This window comes from Euprymna scolopes, chromosome 2 (genome assembly GCF_053919585.1).
Source record: "Euprymna scolopes isolate OS-2025 chromosome 2, ASM5391958v1, whole genome shotgun sequence".
Classification (NCBI taxonomy): domain Eukaryota; kingdom Metazoa; phylum Mollusca; class Cephalopoda; order Sepiida; family Sepiolidae; genus Euprymna; species Euprymna scolopes.
The window spans coordinates 127,694,457-127,714,494 of record NC_136483.1 but is presented as its reverse complement, the minus strand read 5'-3'; the positions used below and the strand labels follow the sequence as shown (position 1 = coordinate 127,714,494).

The 20,038-nt window shown below is 33.8% G+C and overlaps 1 protein-coding gene across 4 annotated transcripts in view; it reads right to left on the bottom strand.

Annotated features, from left to right (window-relative positions):
• Window positions 1-20,038, bottom strand: part of LOC145295994 (hydrocephalus-inducing protein-like) — an 865,028-nt gene that overhangs the window by 808,269 nt on the left and 36,721 nt on the right. For all 4 annotated transcript variants that reach the window (XM_080141978.1, XM_080141990.1, XM_080142009.1 and 1 more), the window contains exon 3: window positions 8,425-8,550. In XM_080141978.1, the coding sequence (XP_079998104.1) occupies window positions 8,425-8,550 (126 nt within the window). The remainder of the gene's footprint in view (window positions 1-8,424; window positions 8,551-20,038) is intronic.

Below are 20,038 nucleotides of genomic sequence, written 5' to 3'. Positions count from 1 at the left end.
AAGTGCATCCCCCACTAAGCCACAAAGTCTATTTTGTACTCTGTCAAGGCAGGATAGGCTGTTTTTAGTAGCTCCTGCCCAGATATGGCAACAGCATTCCATCCTTGGACATACTTGGCTTTTATATAGATAGAGAATTGCATCAGTAGTGAGATATCTTCTGGAGCGGTAGAAGGATACCACCATCTTTCCAGCGACCTTGGCAACAGACTTGATGTACGTGTTCCATTTCAGATCAGGAGTAAAGGTCAAACCCAGAAGCTTGTTAAAACACGGGGCCTCACCCAGACGAGAGCCATCCATCACAATTGATGCCAGCTGGGGATCAGAGCGTTGATGATGTAAGGATAGGAGTTTTGTTTTGGATGCATTAAAGGTAACCAGCGACATCTTCCCCCACTGAACCACACGCTCGAGATCAGAGGAGAGAGAATCAGAGAGAACTTTGTCATTTACAGCCTTTGATGTGTTGCCGTAGATGGTCGTGTCATAAGCATAGATGTCAACAAATGATTTAAGTATGTGTTTAGAGAGGTCATTGATGTAGATCAGGAAGAGTTTTTCGATTTTTAAAATTTTAATATTGAAGCAGGGTTATTTATGTAGATCAGGAAGAGAGTTGGGCCCAGGATTGACCCCTGAGGGACTCCAGCATTTATATTGCAGGCCTCCGATTTTTGTCCATCTACCACTACTCTTATAAGCCTATCGGAGAGAAATGATTTAATGATTGAGAAAACATTTCCAGTTATACCGTAGCTGGAAATCTTGTGAAGTAGACCCTTATGCCATACCTTGTCGAAGGCCTTTGATATGTCAAGAGCAATTGCCCTAGAAAGGAAGCCTTTGTCAAGAGATTCACTAATCCTGTGGGATATAACCGTCAGCACATCTGCGGTAGATCTTGCAGAGCGGAAACCATATTGTGTGTCTCTAAGAAGGTTATTCCTGCTGAGGTGGTTGACTATTTCTCTATTTAATATTGATTCCAGCAACTTACTCATAACACACAGGAGATTTATAGGTCTGTACTGTATGGAAGTTATTATTTTAGTAAGAGGTCTCGATTATTTTGGTTACTTCATTAAAAATAATTGTCAAAATTAGTAACATATCCAAGAATTATGACACATGATATAATATGAGTTACGTCTTTGGTGGGTTTGTAATGAAATAACCAGCCATACAATGTCTAAAAGTTATTATTTTAGTGATAGAAGGGGGCGATAATGTGGATTTACTCATGAAAAGTGATAGTCGAAATTAATAACATACACTAGCCTATGTATCAAAGTTTATATTTTAGTAAGAGTGGGGGCGATAATGTAAGTTAAATCATGTGACATGGTTGTTAAAATTAGTAAAATATCCAAAAATTATAAAAAATGATGAAATGCGAGTTATTTTAATGATGTGTTTGTAATGAAAAACCAGCCAAGAACAATGTCTCAAAATTATTATTTTAGACAGGTAAGCGATAATGTGGGATGTAATGAGATAGATGCAAATATATACTAGCAGAATACTTGGTGTTGCCTTGGATTGAATTTGATTGATTGAAATATATACTAACAGAATACCTTGCATCGCCCAGGATTTAATGAGATTGACTGAGATATATACTAGCACAACACCCAGCATTGCCCGGGGTTGAATGAAATAGCTGAGAATATATATTAGCAAAATACCTGGCATCGCTTGGGATTTGATGAGATAAATGTGTTGTATATTACCCGTCCTTGCATATACATGCTGTAAATTAGCTACCCTAGGTAAGATACAATTATTTCATATGTGTAATACCCGTCTTATGTAGGTAAAATATTCTTTTGCTCGAAATAGCAAATGATACATAAACATACAAAATTCCTCTCTCATAAGAATAACAAATATATTACAAAACGAAATTCAATTTTCTCATTGTTTATACTCTCCCGAGCAACGCTCGTATATATATATATATATATATATATATAAAAGTAAAATTGTCTCTGTGTGTGTGTCTTTGTGTATACATTTCCCTACAAGATTATTCTGTCAATTTTCAGTCTACAGACACAAGATTTGACATAGGGGGTATTGAGATTTGAGAAAATATTTTTAATCAGTTTTCAGCCAGAAATTTAGCTTTTAAAGGGTCAAAGTTCAACGATTTGACATTTGAAAACTCTACCAAACTCCTCCGCCAATTTTGTGTCTAAATACTAGAAATTTTAGATGTAGATTACTATGACATGGATCAAACTTTTTAATTTGATTTGAGCCCAAAAAATAAATGTTATGGGGTCGAAATTGGGGTCAAAGTTATAAAAAAATTTGACCTTTGTAGTCTCTAGCCAATTTTGGGTCTAAACATTTGAACTTTTACATAAAGGGTATTCAAACATGTAGCAAGCCTTTTAATCAGTTTTGGGGTGAAAATTTGGCTGTCAAGAGGTCAAAGTTGAAAGAGTTGACATTTGCAGACTCTACCAAACTCCTCCACCAATTTTGGGTCCAAACACTAGAAATTTTAGATGTAGGTTATCTTTTTTTTATTTTTTTTTATTACATTTTCACACCAAACAAGGCAAATTGCCACTTTGGAATAGGGGGCTACTATCAGGGGCAACAACTACTGGGGTACTATGTAGGGATTTGGGCAGCAAGGTGTCAGTTCACGTTACACTTGAACTTCTGCACGTCAGTACTGTTGGGGAAGTAGGGACCTGGAATGGAATTCCAGAGTCTAGCGGTTCTGGGGAAGAAACTATTGAAGTAAAAAGATCTTTTACATCTAGGGATCTCTACAGTGTGGGGGTGGGATTTAGCAGCCTGTCGGGTTTGTTGAGGGTGCACACGTCGTGGGGGCACATCTGGACATGAGTCAAACTTTTTAATATATACATATGCACATAAAGTTATGAACAATACATAGGGCCGGAGCAAAGCTGGGCTGAACTGCTAGTATTTATACGAAATAATGACAAATAGTCTATATTCCAAATTCCAAGATGTTGTTCACATTACTGTTTATTTCTTTCAGCATGTTAAAAAGTTCAGTTCTTGACAACACCTTGGAAGAATAGTTGTAATTGTATTGCATGATAATCATAAAACACGATTTAAAAAAATAATTTTTTGATTACATTTTCACCCCAAACAAGGCACATTGCCACTTTGATGTAGGGGACTACTATCAGGGATATAAGCTACAGGGGTACTATGTGGGGAGTTGGGCAGCAAGATGTCGGTTCACGTTACACTTGAACTTCTGCATGTCAGTACAGTTGGGGAAGCAGGAACCCGGAAGGGAATTCCAAAGTCTAGCGGTTCTGGAGAAGAAACTATTGGAGTAGAAGGCTCTCTTACATCTAGAGATCTCAACTGTGAAGGGGTGGGATTTAGCTGTTTGTCAGGTTTGTTGGTGGTATTTACGTCGAGGGGGTACAAGTGCTTGCAGTTCGTCAGAGCATTCACCGTTAAAGTACTTGTAGAACAGGCAGAGGGATGCAACATTTTGTCGATGGGACAGAGGCTGAAGCTTAGATAACAGTTCAGAACCTATCAGGTTGGCGACTCTCTTTTGAACCTTGTCAAGGAGCAAGAGACTAGTAGCAGATGCACCAGCCCAACTGTGACAACAATACTCCATACATGGGCGAATGGTAGCCTTATAGAGGTACAGGATACTTTCAGGCATTAGTAGCTTCTAGCACGTTAGAGAGAACCTACCTTTTTTGCAGGGTTCCTAGCAATGCTCTCAATGTAATTGTTCCAACACATGTTTCCTGTGAACGTTAGGCCGAGGAGTTTAAAAGATGTACTTTCAGATAAAGAGTCTTTGGCCATTGCTATTGGTGGTAGAGAAGGTTTCTTGTAGTTATTGAAGGAAACAAGTTTAGTCTTGGCAGTATTGAGTATGACCATCCATTTTTTGTCCCCATTCCACTACAGATTGGAAGTCATCCTCTAGTGTTTCTGCCATTTCCTTAGATATGTGTTCATTTGTTTTCCTGTCATGTCTGTTATAGAGCGTGGTGTCATCAGCATATATACCCATCTCACAGACAATTTTGTCAGGGAGGTCATTTATGAATATTAGGAATAATAGAGGTCTAAGGATGGACCCCTGAGGCACTCCTGCATTTATATCATATTGTTTAGATGTACGACCATCGAGGACAACCTGGATCTTTCTCTTATCTAAGAAGGATTTAATTATATTAAGTATTCTTCTAGTGATACCGTATGATCTGATTTTCCTGAGAAGACCTTCATGCCATACCCTGTCAAAAGCCTTAGATATATCTAGAACTATCACTCTACCCTCCCATGCTTTGTCCAGTGAATGGTATATATGCTCAGAGATTACAGTAAGGATGTCTGCTGTGAAACAGACTTGCCTAAATCCAGATTGTTGGTAGGTCAGAAGTTTAGCATCTGTAAGGTGATGGACGAGAACTTGATTAATTATGGACTCAAATATTTTGGCGAAAAGTGGGAGGAGGCTAATGGGGCGGTAATTTACTGGGTCAGTTCTAGTAATTGTCTGTATTCTTGAATTCTTGAAAACTGATAACACGGAAGCAGTTTTCCAGCAGACAGGAAAGCAAGATTCATTAAGGCATTTGTTGTAAAGTTTGGAGAGAACTGAAGCTATTATTATTATTGGATAGTGGGGGAATTGTTGATTGCTCATTATTTACTACACTGTTGTAGATTTTCCAGAAGTCATGGGTTCCTAATTTCTGTGCTTTGATGCGTTTTTTGGTGGTTTCAGTAAATTCTTTCTTAGCTGTCACCATTTTTTCTTACAGTTACTTCTGGCTTCTATATACTTCTGTCTGTTTCAAGTGGACTTATGGCGGTTAAATTTGTAGTACGCATGTTGCCTTTGTACGATGGCAGCTGCACAAGTAGAAGTAAACCATTGGGGAGAGTGGGGCTTGCTATAAAATTTCTGTGTGAGAACATGTGCTTCAATTGCCATTTTGAACCATTCAGTGGTCTCATTTGCACACTGTTCAGCAGGAAGTGAAAAGATATTTCGACATGGAGCGTCTCTGATGGCTTCCCAGTCAGCCTTTTTATAATATCTTATTGTTTTGAGCAATGGCTCTTCAATTTAGGCTCTAGAGTTTAGGCCGATTTCAACCATTATAATTACATGATGAGCATTCTCAAGCGTGCTGTGGACATTCGTAACACAATCATTGGGAACTGTGGTCAGAAACAGATCTAAAAGTGATGCATGTTGTTCTTGCTGGTTAGGGAAATGGGTTGGAAACGTAACCATTTGTAATAGGGAATGAGAAGCTATGTGTTGTGCTACCAGTTGCATCTGTGTAAGTAGAAAATCGAAGCCAGTTGCTGTGGTGAACATTGAAGTCACCAAATACATGCACTTGTGTGCTAATGTCGAGGTCAGGTGCTGTATCTATGCTGTCAGAGACTTTGTTTATTAGGGTACAGTCCTGGGTCAAGGGAGAGTGGTAGAGAAAATAAAATTAACTAATGTTATGTTGCATGTTAAGTCTAAAGCACATAAAGGCTTAATCGTCAGATTCTAGTTTTGTTTCTCTAGTCAAGAGGAGGGTGTTTTGAATATAGACTCCAAGTCCGAGCATATGTCTGTCAGAGTCCTTACGGCAAAGTGAGAGATATCCGGGTATGTTAAAGTAGTTAGAGGAGATAGAGGAGTGTAGGTTAGTCTCACTTAGTGCTAAGATATCTGGGGTGTTTGTTAGGAGAAATGCTTCAACATCATCTAAATTAGTTCTAAGCCCATGGATGTTCACAAATGCAAATCTCAAGGGAGGAGGCAATTTGGTTTTGTTTGAGTTTTGTCCTGGTTTAAGTGTAATTTTAGTCATCATTTATTTTTTTAAGAATTTCAGTTTAGAAGGGGTGCTGAACAAGTGGTTATGCAGAATACCAGACATGCAACACAAGTAGACCATCAGCTGACCTTCCATCTACTAGGATTGTGGCCTCAGGAAAGCCCACGAGGATGAGTGCAGGGTCCCTTTCCATGCACAACATGGCATTACAAACATCCCGATATTATTCAACTGTTGATGGAGTAGCCGCTCTAAGCACTACCAAAGAGTTAGAGCTCCTGTACTACCAGTTGGGAACAGCCAGGAACTGTCAATCCGGTACCCTCAACCCATCAGACGATGGTCAACCCAATCTACATGTACTGGCATTATGGCATTCAAGCACTCCCAAGTGCTAGTTTAGAGGGATGGGATGTTTCAGGAGTAGAGAAAATGGCATTCATTGCCCTAATCAGAAAAGATCAATCACTGAGTGTTTCTGTCAAATCCCTGTGATTCGACCTCTATGCCTGGCTAATAGGCAAAGGAGTATGGAAGCTGGGCAATAGACAGTACCTATCTATTCCTTAAGCAGCTTAGGTTTGCAGACCGGTAATTTGTTTGAATCACTAGCTCTAGGAAGGTTGTCATCCAAGACTGGAAAGGTCTCCCTCCACTTAGGTTTAGCTTCAGAGTTTTCCTTCTCCTAGACTGATGACCTGAGAAAATCTACAGGTCTATCAGCACTGAACGGGTTTGCCCCGTGCCTGGGTCGTAATCCAGGTATTTTTACGACCCCGCGTGGGTAATTAATGTTACTGGGTTAGTATGTAAATGTTATATATCTACTGAAAAATTACACTCATCAAAGTGATTAAGGAACATTGCTATTTCATTGTTACTGGAGGAGGGGGTGAGTAAAAGTTCATGCAGTGGAAGCAACTATATTTGCAACAGGTTTGTTGGAAGGAGTTAATATATGGGTTAATATTTTTCCTTTAAATTTATAAATTTTTTTTCTTATTTTTATGTTGGCTTAAGAATAGGATAACGCATTATAGAATGGATTGATATTAAGAATTAACTAAAAATGTGTTGCCCAAGCTCTGGGTATTTTAGATGGCAGGAGGGTTAAGATGTATCTTCAATGTAGATACAAGTAACGCCATTTCTGATATGAAGTAGAAGTACAGGTATAATTTGATATGAAGTATACAGTACAGGTATAATTGGCAGTAAATTATAAGCTATGGCGTTTTCAGTATGTATAATAAAGTAAATAGATATATGGGCAGATTTCCAGCAACTGCAAATATATGGAGGTTGTAGGTATGTTTCCAGTTCTAATGAAGATATCTTTAGCTTTCGTTTAAAAATCAGGAAGGTGTACTTTTTTTTTTTTGTAACTACTATTCCGAGTTTTTCGAATTTATGTAATCATGTAATCATATTCTTTTGTTTTCTGTTAATGCTAATGAGTTTTATTCTTCTGATGAGTCATGGTGGAACAGATAAAAAAAATTGATGTAATAAAACAATGACTGTTTCTGCACTATGAAACAGGTGTTGTTAAGAATGAAACATTTTAACATGCTGAAAGAAATAAACGGGAAGATGAACATTTTGGAATTTAGAATGTAGACTTTCATCATTTATTTGTATATGTTCTGTAGTTACATCGAGCTTTATAAATTAAAGGATTGGTATAAATAAAGCGTGAAATATAATTGAATAATCATATTTTCCCTATATATATATATATATATATATATATATTGTAAAAAATGAACCTGAAAAAATAAATTTTCAATAAATAGACAAGCCTATCAGGAAAGAAAAATCTCTACTTGGTTAAGAGAAAGAAATTATAAAACAAAATAAAAAAGATGATAAAATAAAAAAGATAAGGATTTAAAAAAAAAGGAAATAGGGAGGAAACATCTCCCAAACATGGCATATTGAAGCTAAATGCTTCTTACCAGAAAAGGAGAAAAGTATTATACAAAAGTGAAGGTAAAAGAACAATACTGACTTTAAAAAAATTTAGAGATGAAATTTTATGGAAGGATTCCAAAGTGTATGAATTACATTTTTTCACTCGTTATATATATATATATATTTATTAGCTTTACCTAATATTGACTATAATGAATTTTATTTTAATTAATTCCTTAAAATATTTAACTAAAGAAGTAGGAAGTTTATCAGATTCCGTATTTGGCTCAATTTTGAAAGAGCACAAGTGGTTTCTGTATCTTTCCTGAAACATAGTGCTAGTAGATCTGATATAAGTATTAGTATTATTTCCAGTAATTATATTATATTTGTAGTTAAACAGCTTCGACTTGATTATTTTGATTATTCAGACTAATGTTCCCATCTTGGATGATTTTCTCACAATCTTTCAGATGATTTAATCTCCAATCTTATTCACGTGCTTACTCAACTCAGGAATCTTTCTAATAAATTAAAGAATCTGTACATAATTTCAAAAAATTTGAACACCGACTGAGCTAGAAATGTCCTCATCTAGAAATGTCCTCATCTGAACTTGTAAAGAAGTGAAATGATATACAAGATTTGTTTGGAATGGGAGAAAAAAATATGTAATGTAAAACGATACTTTTTGATAACTATTTTCCGACATATCAATTGGTTGTATTTTCTGGGGTATCTTCACAGTGTGAGTGTTAGCCAATCTTTGTTTGGTTGTCATAGAAATCAGGTTGAAAAATGTACTTGGAACAAACTGCAAGTCAAAAAGATAAAAAAAGAAGAAATGTTTAAAAGAGAAAAGACAAGATAACGATTTTTTTTTTAATTGTTACAATATACTACCTACATACCATTAATTGTTACAATATTAGTATACTAGCTGCATAGCACCTATATTAGTATACTACCTGCATGCCACTAATTGTTACAATATTAGTATACTAGCTGCATACAACCTATATTAGTATACTAGCTGCATACCAACTATATTAGTATACTAGCTGCATACCACCTATATTAGTATACTAGCTGCATACCACCTATATTAGTATACTACCTGCATACGACCTATATTAGTATACTACCTGCATACCACTAATTGTTACAATATTAGTATACCAGCTGCATACCACCTATATTAGTATACTACCTGCATGCCACCTCTATTAGTATACTAGCTGCATACCACCTATATTAGTATACTAGCTGCATACCACCTATATTAGTATAATACCTGCATACCACCTATATTAGTATACTACCTGCATACCACCTATATTAGTATACTAGCTGTATACCACCTATATTAGTATACTAGCTGTATACGACCTATATTAGTATACTAGCTGCATACCACCTATATTAGTATACTAGCTGTATACCACCTATATTAGTATACTAGCTGCATACCACTAATTGTTACAATATTAGTATACTACCTGACAGTGGCGGCTTGTGCCTAAGATTAGTGGGGGTGCTGTTATAAAGAAAACACCTATTTCTTTTAATATTGTGTAAAAATAAAACAAACATAAAATTATACATAATTTATACGTATGCACACGTATAAAAATACAATAACTTAAAGGAATCCTAAATAGATGTAAATATTTTACTTATTACATTCATTTGAAAGTAAACTCCATTCTTCTTGTTTTAATTTGTGAGAAAAGATTGATAATTTTCTCCTTAACTTCTGAATGACTGCTGAAGAACTTTTTTATCAATTGAAAGCACTGCAAGTTCATTTAGTTTTTCGCAACCCATGGTGTTCCTTAGAAAAGTTTTTATTCTTTTCAGAGTTGAAAAACAACGTTCTATCTCTTATGTAGTCATGGGAATTGTCAAGATAATTTTTATGGGTTTTGTGATTTCACTAAGAACATCGTTTAAATTGTTTTCCAAAATAAATTTCAGGAGATCAATTACTTTGCAATACTCATGGATATCTGACCTACTATAAAATATTTCTAGCTCAGTTTCAAACTTTTCTTTGTCAATCATGGAATATGCTTCAGTTGTCAAGGATATCTCTTCTGTAGGTAGTTTTTTTTTTTCTTAAAACTAGCAAAGCTTATCTTGTTAAACAATTTAGCAAGTATTAAATGTTTAGTTGAAGAATATCTGTCCGTTATATCAACAGATATATAGTCACACAGTTCTTTAGCTTCGCCCTTGAGTGTTTGTGAAGAATTTTCACAGTATTTGGTGTTTCTTATCTCTAAAATAGCAGTTTTGAAATTTGTTATGTATTCATTGACTTTATATATGCTAATTTCCCGAGAAATAATTTCAACATGAGACATAATTTTATGAAATAGCTCAAACCAAAATATGAAATTTTCATCGTTCAAATATTTCAGAATTCCTGTCGCTTCTGCAACGGTCTCATCTACATATGATGTTGACTGAATTTCAGTGACAGTTTTTTTATGCTTGAACATTTTCATGAACTCTATTTATATATGTTAAAGTTCCACCTTGTGGCGGATACACGTAGAATGCTTACAACCAGATGCTTTGTGAAAAATGGACAGACGCTGTGGTGATCTAGAAAAGAAAGTCGGAATAGCCAAAATGCTAGAGATAAATATTCTAGCATTTCGTGTAATGCTTGCTGCATTCCTCATTATTAAATTAAGTTGATGCGCATAACAGTGAGTGAAATGCGCATTACTATAAACTGCTTTTATTTTCGCCTGAGCACCAGCTTTTTTGCCTTTCATGACATTTGCATCATCAAATGTCTGAGCTATCAGTTTTTGGCGATTCCCTTGAAGGATTATATCTAATTGTTGTAGAATACATTTTGATATCCTATCAGCGGTTTGGTTTTCTGGAATAAAGAATCCCCAAATGCGTTCAAGTATTTTTTCATCCAAGACGTACCGTAAAACAATGATCATTTGTGTATGTTCAGACACATCTGTTATTTCATCAGCCATGACAGCTACAAAGGAAGCTTTGCTAATTTCTGCCCTTATTTCATTATGGTATATTTGTAAAAGACAGTCAAGTATGTCATTCTGAATAGTCTTTGAAGACATTACTGGTTTCTAAGTGATTCTTTAAATCTGGATCTAATTAAGATGCAAAATTTAAAAATCCTCTAAATACACTTGGATTTACTGAATCATCTTTTTCATCATGTCCTCGTGAGGGAGTTTCAAAGTTCCCACAAAAAAAAATACAATCTATTATTTTAGATAAAATTTTACGGTTCTTCTTAACATTCATGTTATGATGATTGATTGAAAGTCTGCAGGCCTCACTAAGTTTTGCTTTAATATTTATGGTCCCCAAAATTGATAGGGAAACTACATTGTCAACGTGCTTCTCATGCTTTTCAGTTCTATCTTTCATTTTGCTAATAGTTCTGAAACTATCTTTTGTCCATGTTACATCACCTCCTAACAACAAATAAGGAAAGCAGAACAATGCCTTTTTTAGTTCACAGCCGCAAAGCTAACTTTTCCGTTGGTACCATTAAAGCTACGAATATACACTTTGTTGTTGCTAATGCCTGGCTGAGATATTTGAATATCAGGCGTTGAACGGTTTCTTTTCTTAATTACAACTTTATCATGGAGAGACTGCTGTGAAAACTCAATCTGTTGAAGTTCATTTACCGTCGCAGAATTTATTTCTTGGGGGTGCAAGGAGACCATGGTTAAATTCTTTTTATATCAATTGTATTGGGAAAGGTAAGTACTAGGTAGTCTATTAGTAGAATATCAATTAAGGTAGAAGGAATACAATGTTTATGTGATCCTCTTTTTGCGATTCAACTGAACCGGAAATTCTAACTGAGTTGAATCATACTTTTATAACTTTTAGGTCACAGATTTTTATTAACGAAAAAAGTTTTACTATTTAACAACGGTTTTATTTATAAAAAGCTTGTTGTTAATTTAAAATAGGCGTATAAAAAAATAAGCTTGTCATTAAAATTGCTTTTTTTAATACAAATATTTTTAACTTTGCCATTATAAGCTGTCGAAAAAGGGGTAATACGCAAAAAACATTTTAATCAAAAAACACTATTTTAAATTGTATACACTTTAAAGAGTAATAAAAAATATACAAATATATTTCTTTTAAACTTTACAGATTAAATAAAATTTTACCGCAGGCAAACAAACGAAAAACATTGTTTAAATACATTTTATTTACAATTGTTTAATTATTTATTTTTTCATAAAAACAAAATCTTTGCCTGCAAACGATGGTAAAGTTAGGAGATTACCATTTAAAAATGGTTTTATTGGATAACAGTTTTATTTAAAATTTAAAAATGTGTCTTTATAACAAAACTTTGTAAATAAAATATAGAATAAAAAAGTTTACATGTTTGTACTATGAGCAAACAAAAAAAAATTAAAGATACATAATTTTATTTACAAATCTTTTTACAACTTTTTATATAAAAATAAAAACAAACTTTGCTATTTACTAAGCTCATTACAAAAACGGTTTAACATACTGGTCTTGTTATTGCACATTTTAATTAAAAAACTTTGTTCAAAGTGTAAAACTTCTTGCTTTGTCCTCGTGGGATGTAAATAAATGCTAAAGCTTTATATATATATATATATATATATATATATATATATATATATATATATATATATAATGTGTGCGTATATATATATAATGTGTGTATACATATGTGTGTGTATGTATATATATATATGTGTGTGTATATACATATATGCGTGTATATATATATGCGTGTATATATATGTATATATATATGTGTGTGTGTATATATATGTGCGTGTATATATGTGTGTATATATATGTGTATATATAAATATATATCGTGTGTATATATATATGTGTGTGTGTATATATATGTGTGTATATATATATATATATATGTGTGTGTGTATATATATATGTGTGTGTGGGTGTATATATATATGTGTGTGTGTGTATATATATATATATGTGTGTGTATATATATGCATGCGAATATATATGTGTATATATATATATGTACATATGCGTGTGTATATATATATGTATATAAATATATATATATATATATATATATATATATATATATATATATATATATAAGGCAAAAACATTTCTAACTAAAATGTATTTTAACAAATAAACTTTTCTTTGCTTTTCTATAAAAAAAATGTAAATATTTTTTTATTCTGTAAAGTTTAACTACTACAAAATAAATAAATTTTAAACTACTTAAAAATAAAAATAAAATAAGCCATATAGGTAAAATAACAAATAACATTTGTAACTTCAAGGCTAAAAGCCCGGACACTTTTAATTAAAAAAAAAAAGTTTGGCATATTATATATTTTTGTCTGCTTAAATCGCATTTAAAAGTGTGGGATTTTTTTTTTTTTTTTAAGTTGGAGATTTTACTTACAAGAACACGTTACACTTTTTAAAAATAATTAAAAGAAAACATTTGTAAACAAAGCTTCTTAAAAAAAAAAAAAAAAAAAAAAAGCGAAAACGCGCAAACACCGCGTTTGGAACTGCGAAAAATACAATTCCGATTTGACTCATATTAAGCGTTCTAGATCGGGCATCATGCGCACAAGCGAATTTCACTAAGAATGTGTAACTGCGGATTTCGCAGCCCCAAGCAAAGTTTTGCTTTTATGCTTATATGAGTATGGGGACAATTATCGACATTAAGCTTCAGGATTATATATATATATATATATATATATATATATATATATATATATATATATATATATATATATATATATTATCACATACAAAAAAAAAAAATAAACGTATTCTTTTTAATGTGTACTAATGAGTAGAAATGACTTGGGGGTGCTGCTAGTGCTGCAGTTCCACAGCACCAGGCACGAGCCGCCACTGCTACCTGCATACCACCTATATTAGTATACTAGCTGCATACCCCCTATATTAGTATACTAGCTGTATACGACCTATATTAGTTTACTAGCTGCATACCACCTATATTAGCATACTAGCTGCATACCACCTATATTAGTATACAAGCTGCATACCACCTATATTAGTATAATACCTGCATACCACCTATATTAGTATACTAGCTGCATACCACCTATATTAGTATACTAGCTGCATACAACCTATATTAGTATACTAGCTGTATACCACCTATATTAGTATCCTAGCTGCATACAACCTATATTAGTATACTAGCTGCATACCACCTAGATTAGTATACAAGCTGCATGCCACCTATATTAGTATACTACCTGCATACCACCTATATTATTATACTACCTGCATACCACTAATTGTTACAATATTAGTATACCAGCTGCATACCACCTATATTATTATACTAGCTGCATACCACCTATATTAGTATACTAGCTACATACCACCTATATTAGTATACTAGCTGCATACCACCTATAATAGTATACTAGCTGCATACCACCTATATTAGTATACTAGCTGCATACTACCTATATTAGTAGACTACCTGCATACCACCTATATTAGTATGCTAGCTGCTTACCACCTATAATAGTATACTAGCTGCATACCACCTATATTAGCATACTAGCTGCATACCACCTATATTAGTATACAAGCTGCATACCACCTATATTAGTATAATACCTGCATACCACCTATATTAGTATACTAGCTGCATACCGCCTATATTAATATATTACCTGCATACCACCTATATAAGTATACTACCTGCATACCACTAATTGTTACAATATTAGTATACTAGCTGCATACCACCTATATTAGTATACTAGCTGCATACCACCTATATTAGTATACTAGCTGCATACCACCTATATTAGTATACTAGCTGCATACAACCTATATTAGTATACTAGCTGTATACCACCTATATTAGTATCCTAGCTGCATACAACCTATATTAGTATACTAGCTGCATACCACCTAGATTAGTATACAAGCTGCATGCCACCTATATTAGTATACTACCTGCATACCACCTATATTATTATACTACCTGCATACCACTAATTGTTACAATATTAGTATACCAGCTGCATACCACCTATATTAGTATACTAGCTGCATACCACCTATATTAGTATACTAGCTACATACCACCTATATTAGTATACTAGCTGCATACCACCTATAATAGTATACTAGCTGCATACCACCTATATTAGTATACTAGCTGCATACTACCTATATTAGTAGACTACCTGCATACCACCTATATTAGTATGCTAGCTGCTTACCACCTATAATAGTATACCAGCTGCATACCACCTATATTAGTATACTAGCTGCATACCACCTATATTAGTATACTAGCTGCATAAACCTATATTAGAATACTAGCTGCATACCACCTATATTAGTATACTAGCTGCATACCACTATATTAGTATACTAGCTGCATACCACCTATATTAGTATACTAGCTGCATACAACCTATATTAGAATACTAGCTGCATACCACCTATATTAGTATACTAGCTGCATACCACCTATATTAGTATACTAGCTGCATACAACCTATATTAGAATACTTGCTGCATACCACCTATATTAGTATACTAGCTGCATACCACTATATTAGTATACTAGCTGCATACGACCTATATTAGTATACTAGCTGCATACCACCTATATTAGTATACAAGCTGCATACCACCTATATTAGTATACTAGCTGCATACCACCTATATTAGTATACTAGCTGCATACCACCTATATTAGTATACTAGCTGTATACCACCTATATTAGTATACTAGCTGCATACCACTTATTGTTACAACATTAGTATACTACCTGCATACAACCTATATTAGTATACTAGCTGCATACCCGCTATATTAGTATACTAGCTGTATACCACTAACTGTTACAATATTAGTATACTAGCTGCATTCCTCCTATATTAGGAAACTACCTGCATACCACCTATATTAGTATACTAGCTGCATACAACCTATATGAGTATACTAGCTGCATACCTACTATATTTGTATACTAGCTGCATATCACCTATATTAGTATACTACCTGCATACAACCTATATTAGTATACTAGCTGCATACCACCTATATTAGTATACAAGCTGCATACCACCTATATTAGTATACTAGCTTTATACAACTTATATTAGTATACTAGCTGCATACAACCTATATTAGTATACTAGCTGCATAACACCTATATTAGTATACAAGCTGCATACCACCTATATGAGTATACAAGCTGATTACCACCTATATTAGTATACTACCTGCATACCGCCTATATTATTATACTACCTGCATACCACTAATTGTTACAATATTAGTATACCAGCTGCATACCACCTATATTAGTATAGTAGCTGCATACGACCTATATTAGTATACTAGCTGCATACCACCTATATTAGTATACTAGCTGCATACCACCTATATTAGTATACTAGCTGCAAACCACCTATAGTGGTATACTAGCTGCATACCACCTATATTAGCATACTAGCTTCATACCACCTATATTAGTATACTAGCTGCATACCACCTATATTAGTATACTAGCTGCATACCACCTATATTAGTATACTAGCTGCATACCACCTATATTAGTATACTAGCTGTATACCACCTATATTAGTATATTAGCTACATACCACTAATTGTTACAATATTAGTATAATAGCTGTATACGACCTATATTAGTATACTAGCTGTATACCACCTATATTAGTATACTAGCTGTATACCACCTATATTAGTATACTAGCTGCATACCGCCTATATTAGTATACTAGCTGCATACCACCTATATTAGTATACTACCTGCATAGCACCTATATTAGTATACTAGCTGCATACCACTAATTGTTACAATATTAGTATACTAGCTGTATACCACCTATATTAGTATACTAGCTGTATACCACCTATATTAGTATACTAGTAGCATACCACCGATATTAGTATAATAGCGGCATACCACTAATTGTTAAAATATTAGTATACTAGCTGTATACCACCTATATTAGTATACTAGCTGCATACCACCTATATTAGTATACTAGCTGCATACCACCTATAATAGTATACTAGCTGCATACCACTAATTGTTACAATATTTGTATACTAGCTGCATACCACCTATATTAGTATACTAGCTGCATACCACCTATATTAGTATACTAGCTGCATACCACCTATATTAGTATACTAGCTGTATACCACCTATATTAGTATACTAGCTGCATACCACCTATATTAGTATACTACCTGCATACCACGTATATTTGTATACTAGCTGCATACCACTGATTGTTACAATATTAGTATATTAGCTGCATACCACCTATATTAGCATACTAGCTGTATACCACCTATATTAGTATACTAGCTGCATACCACCTCTATTAGTATACTAGCTGCATACCACTAATTGTTACAATATTAGTATACTAGCTGCATACCACCTATATTAGTATACTAGCTGCATACCACCTCTATTAGTATACTAGCTGCATACCACTAATTGTTACAATATTAGCATACTAGCTGCATACCACCTATATTAGTATACTAGCTGCATACCACCTCTATTAGTATACTAGCTGCATACCACTAATTGTTACAATATTAGTATACTAGCTGCATACCATCTATATTAGTATACTAGCTGCATACCACCTATATTAGTATACTAGCTGCATTCCACCTATATTAGTATACTAGCTGCATTCAACCTATATTAATATACTAGCTGTATACCACCTATATTAGTATACTAGCTGCATATCACTAATTGTTACAATATTAGTATACTAGCTGCATACCACCTATATTAATATACTACCTGCATACCACCTATATTAGTATACTAGCTGCATACAACCTATATTAGTATACTAGCTGCATACCACTAATTGTTACAATATTAGAATACTTGCTGCATACCACCTATATTAGTATACTACCTGCATACTACTAATTGTTACAATATTAGTATACTAGCTGCATATCTACCTATCTTAGTATACTAGCTGTATACCACCTATATTAGTATACTAACTGCATACCACCTATATTAGTATACTAGCTGTATAGCATCTATATTAGTATACTAGCTGCATACCACCTATATAAGTATACTAGCTGCATACCACCTATATTAGTATACTAGCTGCATACCACCTATAATAGTATACTAGCTGCATACCACTAATTGTTACAATATTTGTATACTAGCTGCATACCACCTATATTAGTATACTAGCTGCATACCACCTATATTAGTATACTAGCTGCATACCACCTATATTAGTATACTAGCTGCATACCACCTATATTAGTATACTACCTGCATACCACCTATAATAGTATACTAGCTGCATACCACTAATTGTTACAATATTTGTATACTAGCTCCATACCACCTATATTAGTATACTAACTGCATACCACCTATATTAGTATACTAGCTGCATACCACCTATATTAGTATACTAGCTGTATACCACCTATATTAGTATACTAGCTGTATACCACCTATATTAGTATACAAGCTGCATACCACTCATTATTACAATATTTGTATACTAGCTGCATACCACCTATATTAGTATACTAGCTGTATACCACCTATATTAGTATACTAGCTGCATACCACCTATATTAGTATACTAGCTGCATACCACCTATATTAGTATACTAGCTGCATACCACTAATTGTTACAATATTTGTATACTAGCTGCATACCACCTATATTAGTATACTAGCTGCATACCACCTATATTAGTATACTAGCTGCATACCACCTATATTAGTATACTAGCTGCATACTACCTATAATAGTATACTAGCTGCATACCACTAATTGTTACAATATTTGTATACTAGCTGCATACCACCTATATTAGTATACTAGCTGCATACCACCTATATTAGTATACTAGCTGTATACCACCTATATTAGTATACAAGCTGCATACCACTAATTGTTACAATATTTGTATACTAGCTGCATACCACCTATATTAGTATACTAGCTGTATACCACCTATATTAGTATACTAGCTGCATACCACCTATAATAGTATACTAGCTGCATACCACTAATTGTTACAATATTTGTATACTAGCTGCATACCACCTATATTAGTATACTAGCTGCATACCACCTATATTAGTATATTAGCTGCATACCACCTATATTAGTATACTAGCTGTATACCACCTATATTAGTATACAAGCTGCATACCACTAATTGTTACAATATTTGTATACTAGCTGCATACCACCTATATTAGTATACTAGCTGCATACCACTATATTAGTATACTAGCTGTATACCACATATATTAGTATACTAGCTGCATACCACCTATATTAGTATACTAGCTGTATACCACTTATATTAGTATACAAGCTTCATACCACTAATTGTTACAATATTTGTATACTAGCTGCATGCCACCTATATTAGCATACTAGCTGCATACCAACTATATTAGTATACTACCTTCATACCACCTATATTAGTACACTAGCTGCATACCACTAATTGTTACAATACTAGTATACTAGCTGCATACCACCTATATTAGTATACTACCTGCATACCACGTATATTTGTATACTAGCTGCATACCACTGATTGTTACAATATTAGTATATTAGCTGCATACCACCTATATTAGCATACTAGCTGTATACCACCTATATTAGTATACTAGCTGCATACCACCTCTATTAGTATACTAGCTGCATACCACTAATTGTTACAATATTAGTATACTAGCTGCATACCACCTATATTAGTATACTAGCTGCATACCACCTCTATTAGTATACTAGCTGCATAGCACTAATTGTTACAATATTAGCATACTAGCTGCATACCACCTATATTAGTATTCTAGCTGCATACCACCTCTATTAGTATACTAGCTGCATACCACTAATTGTTACAATATTAGTATACTAGCTGCATACCATCTATATTAGTATACTAGCTGCATACCACCTATATTAGTATACTAGCTGCATTCCACCTATATTAGTATACTAGCTGCATTCCACCTATATTAGTATACTAGCTGCATATCACTAATTGTTACAATATTAGTATACTAGCTGCATACCACCTATATTAATATACTACCTGCATACCACCTATATTAGTATACTAGCTGCATACAACCTATATTAGTATAATAGCTGTATAACACCTATATTAGTATACTAGCTGCATACCACTAATTGTTACAATATTAGTATACTAG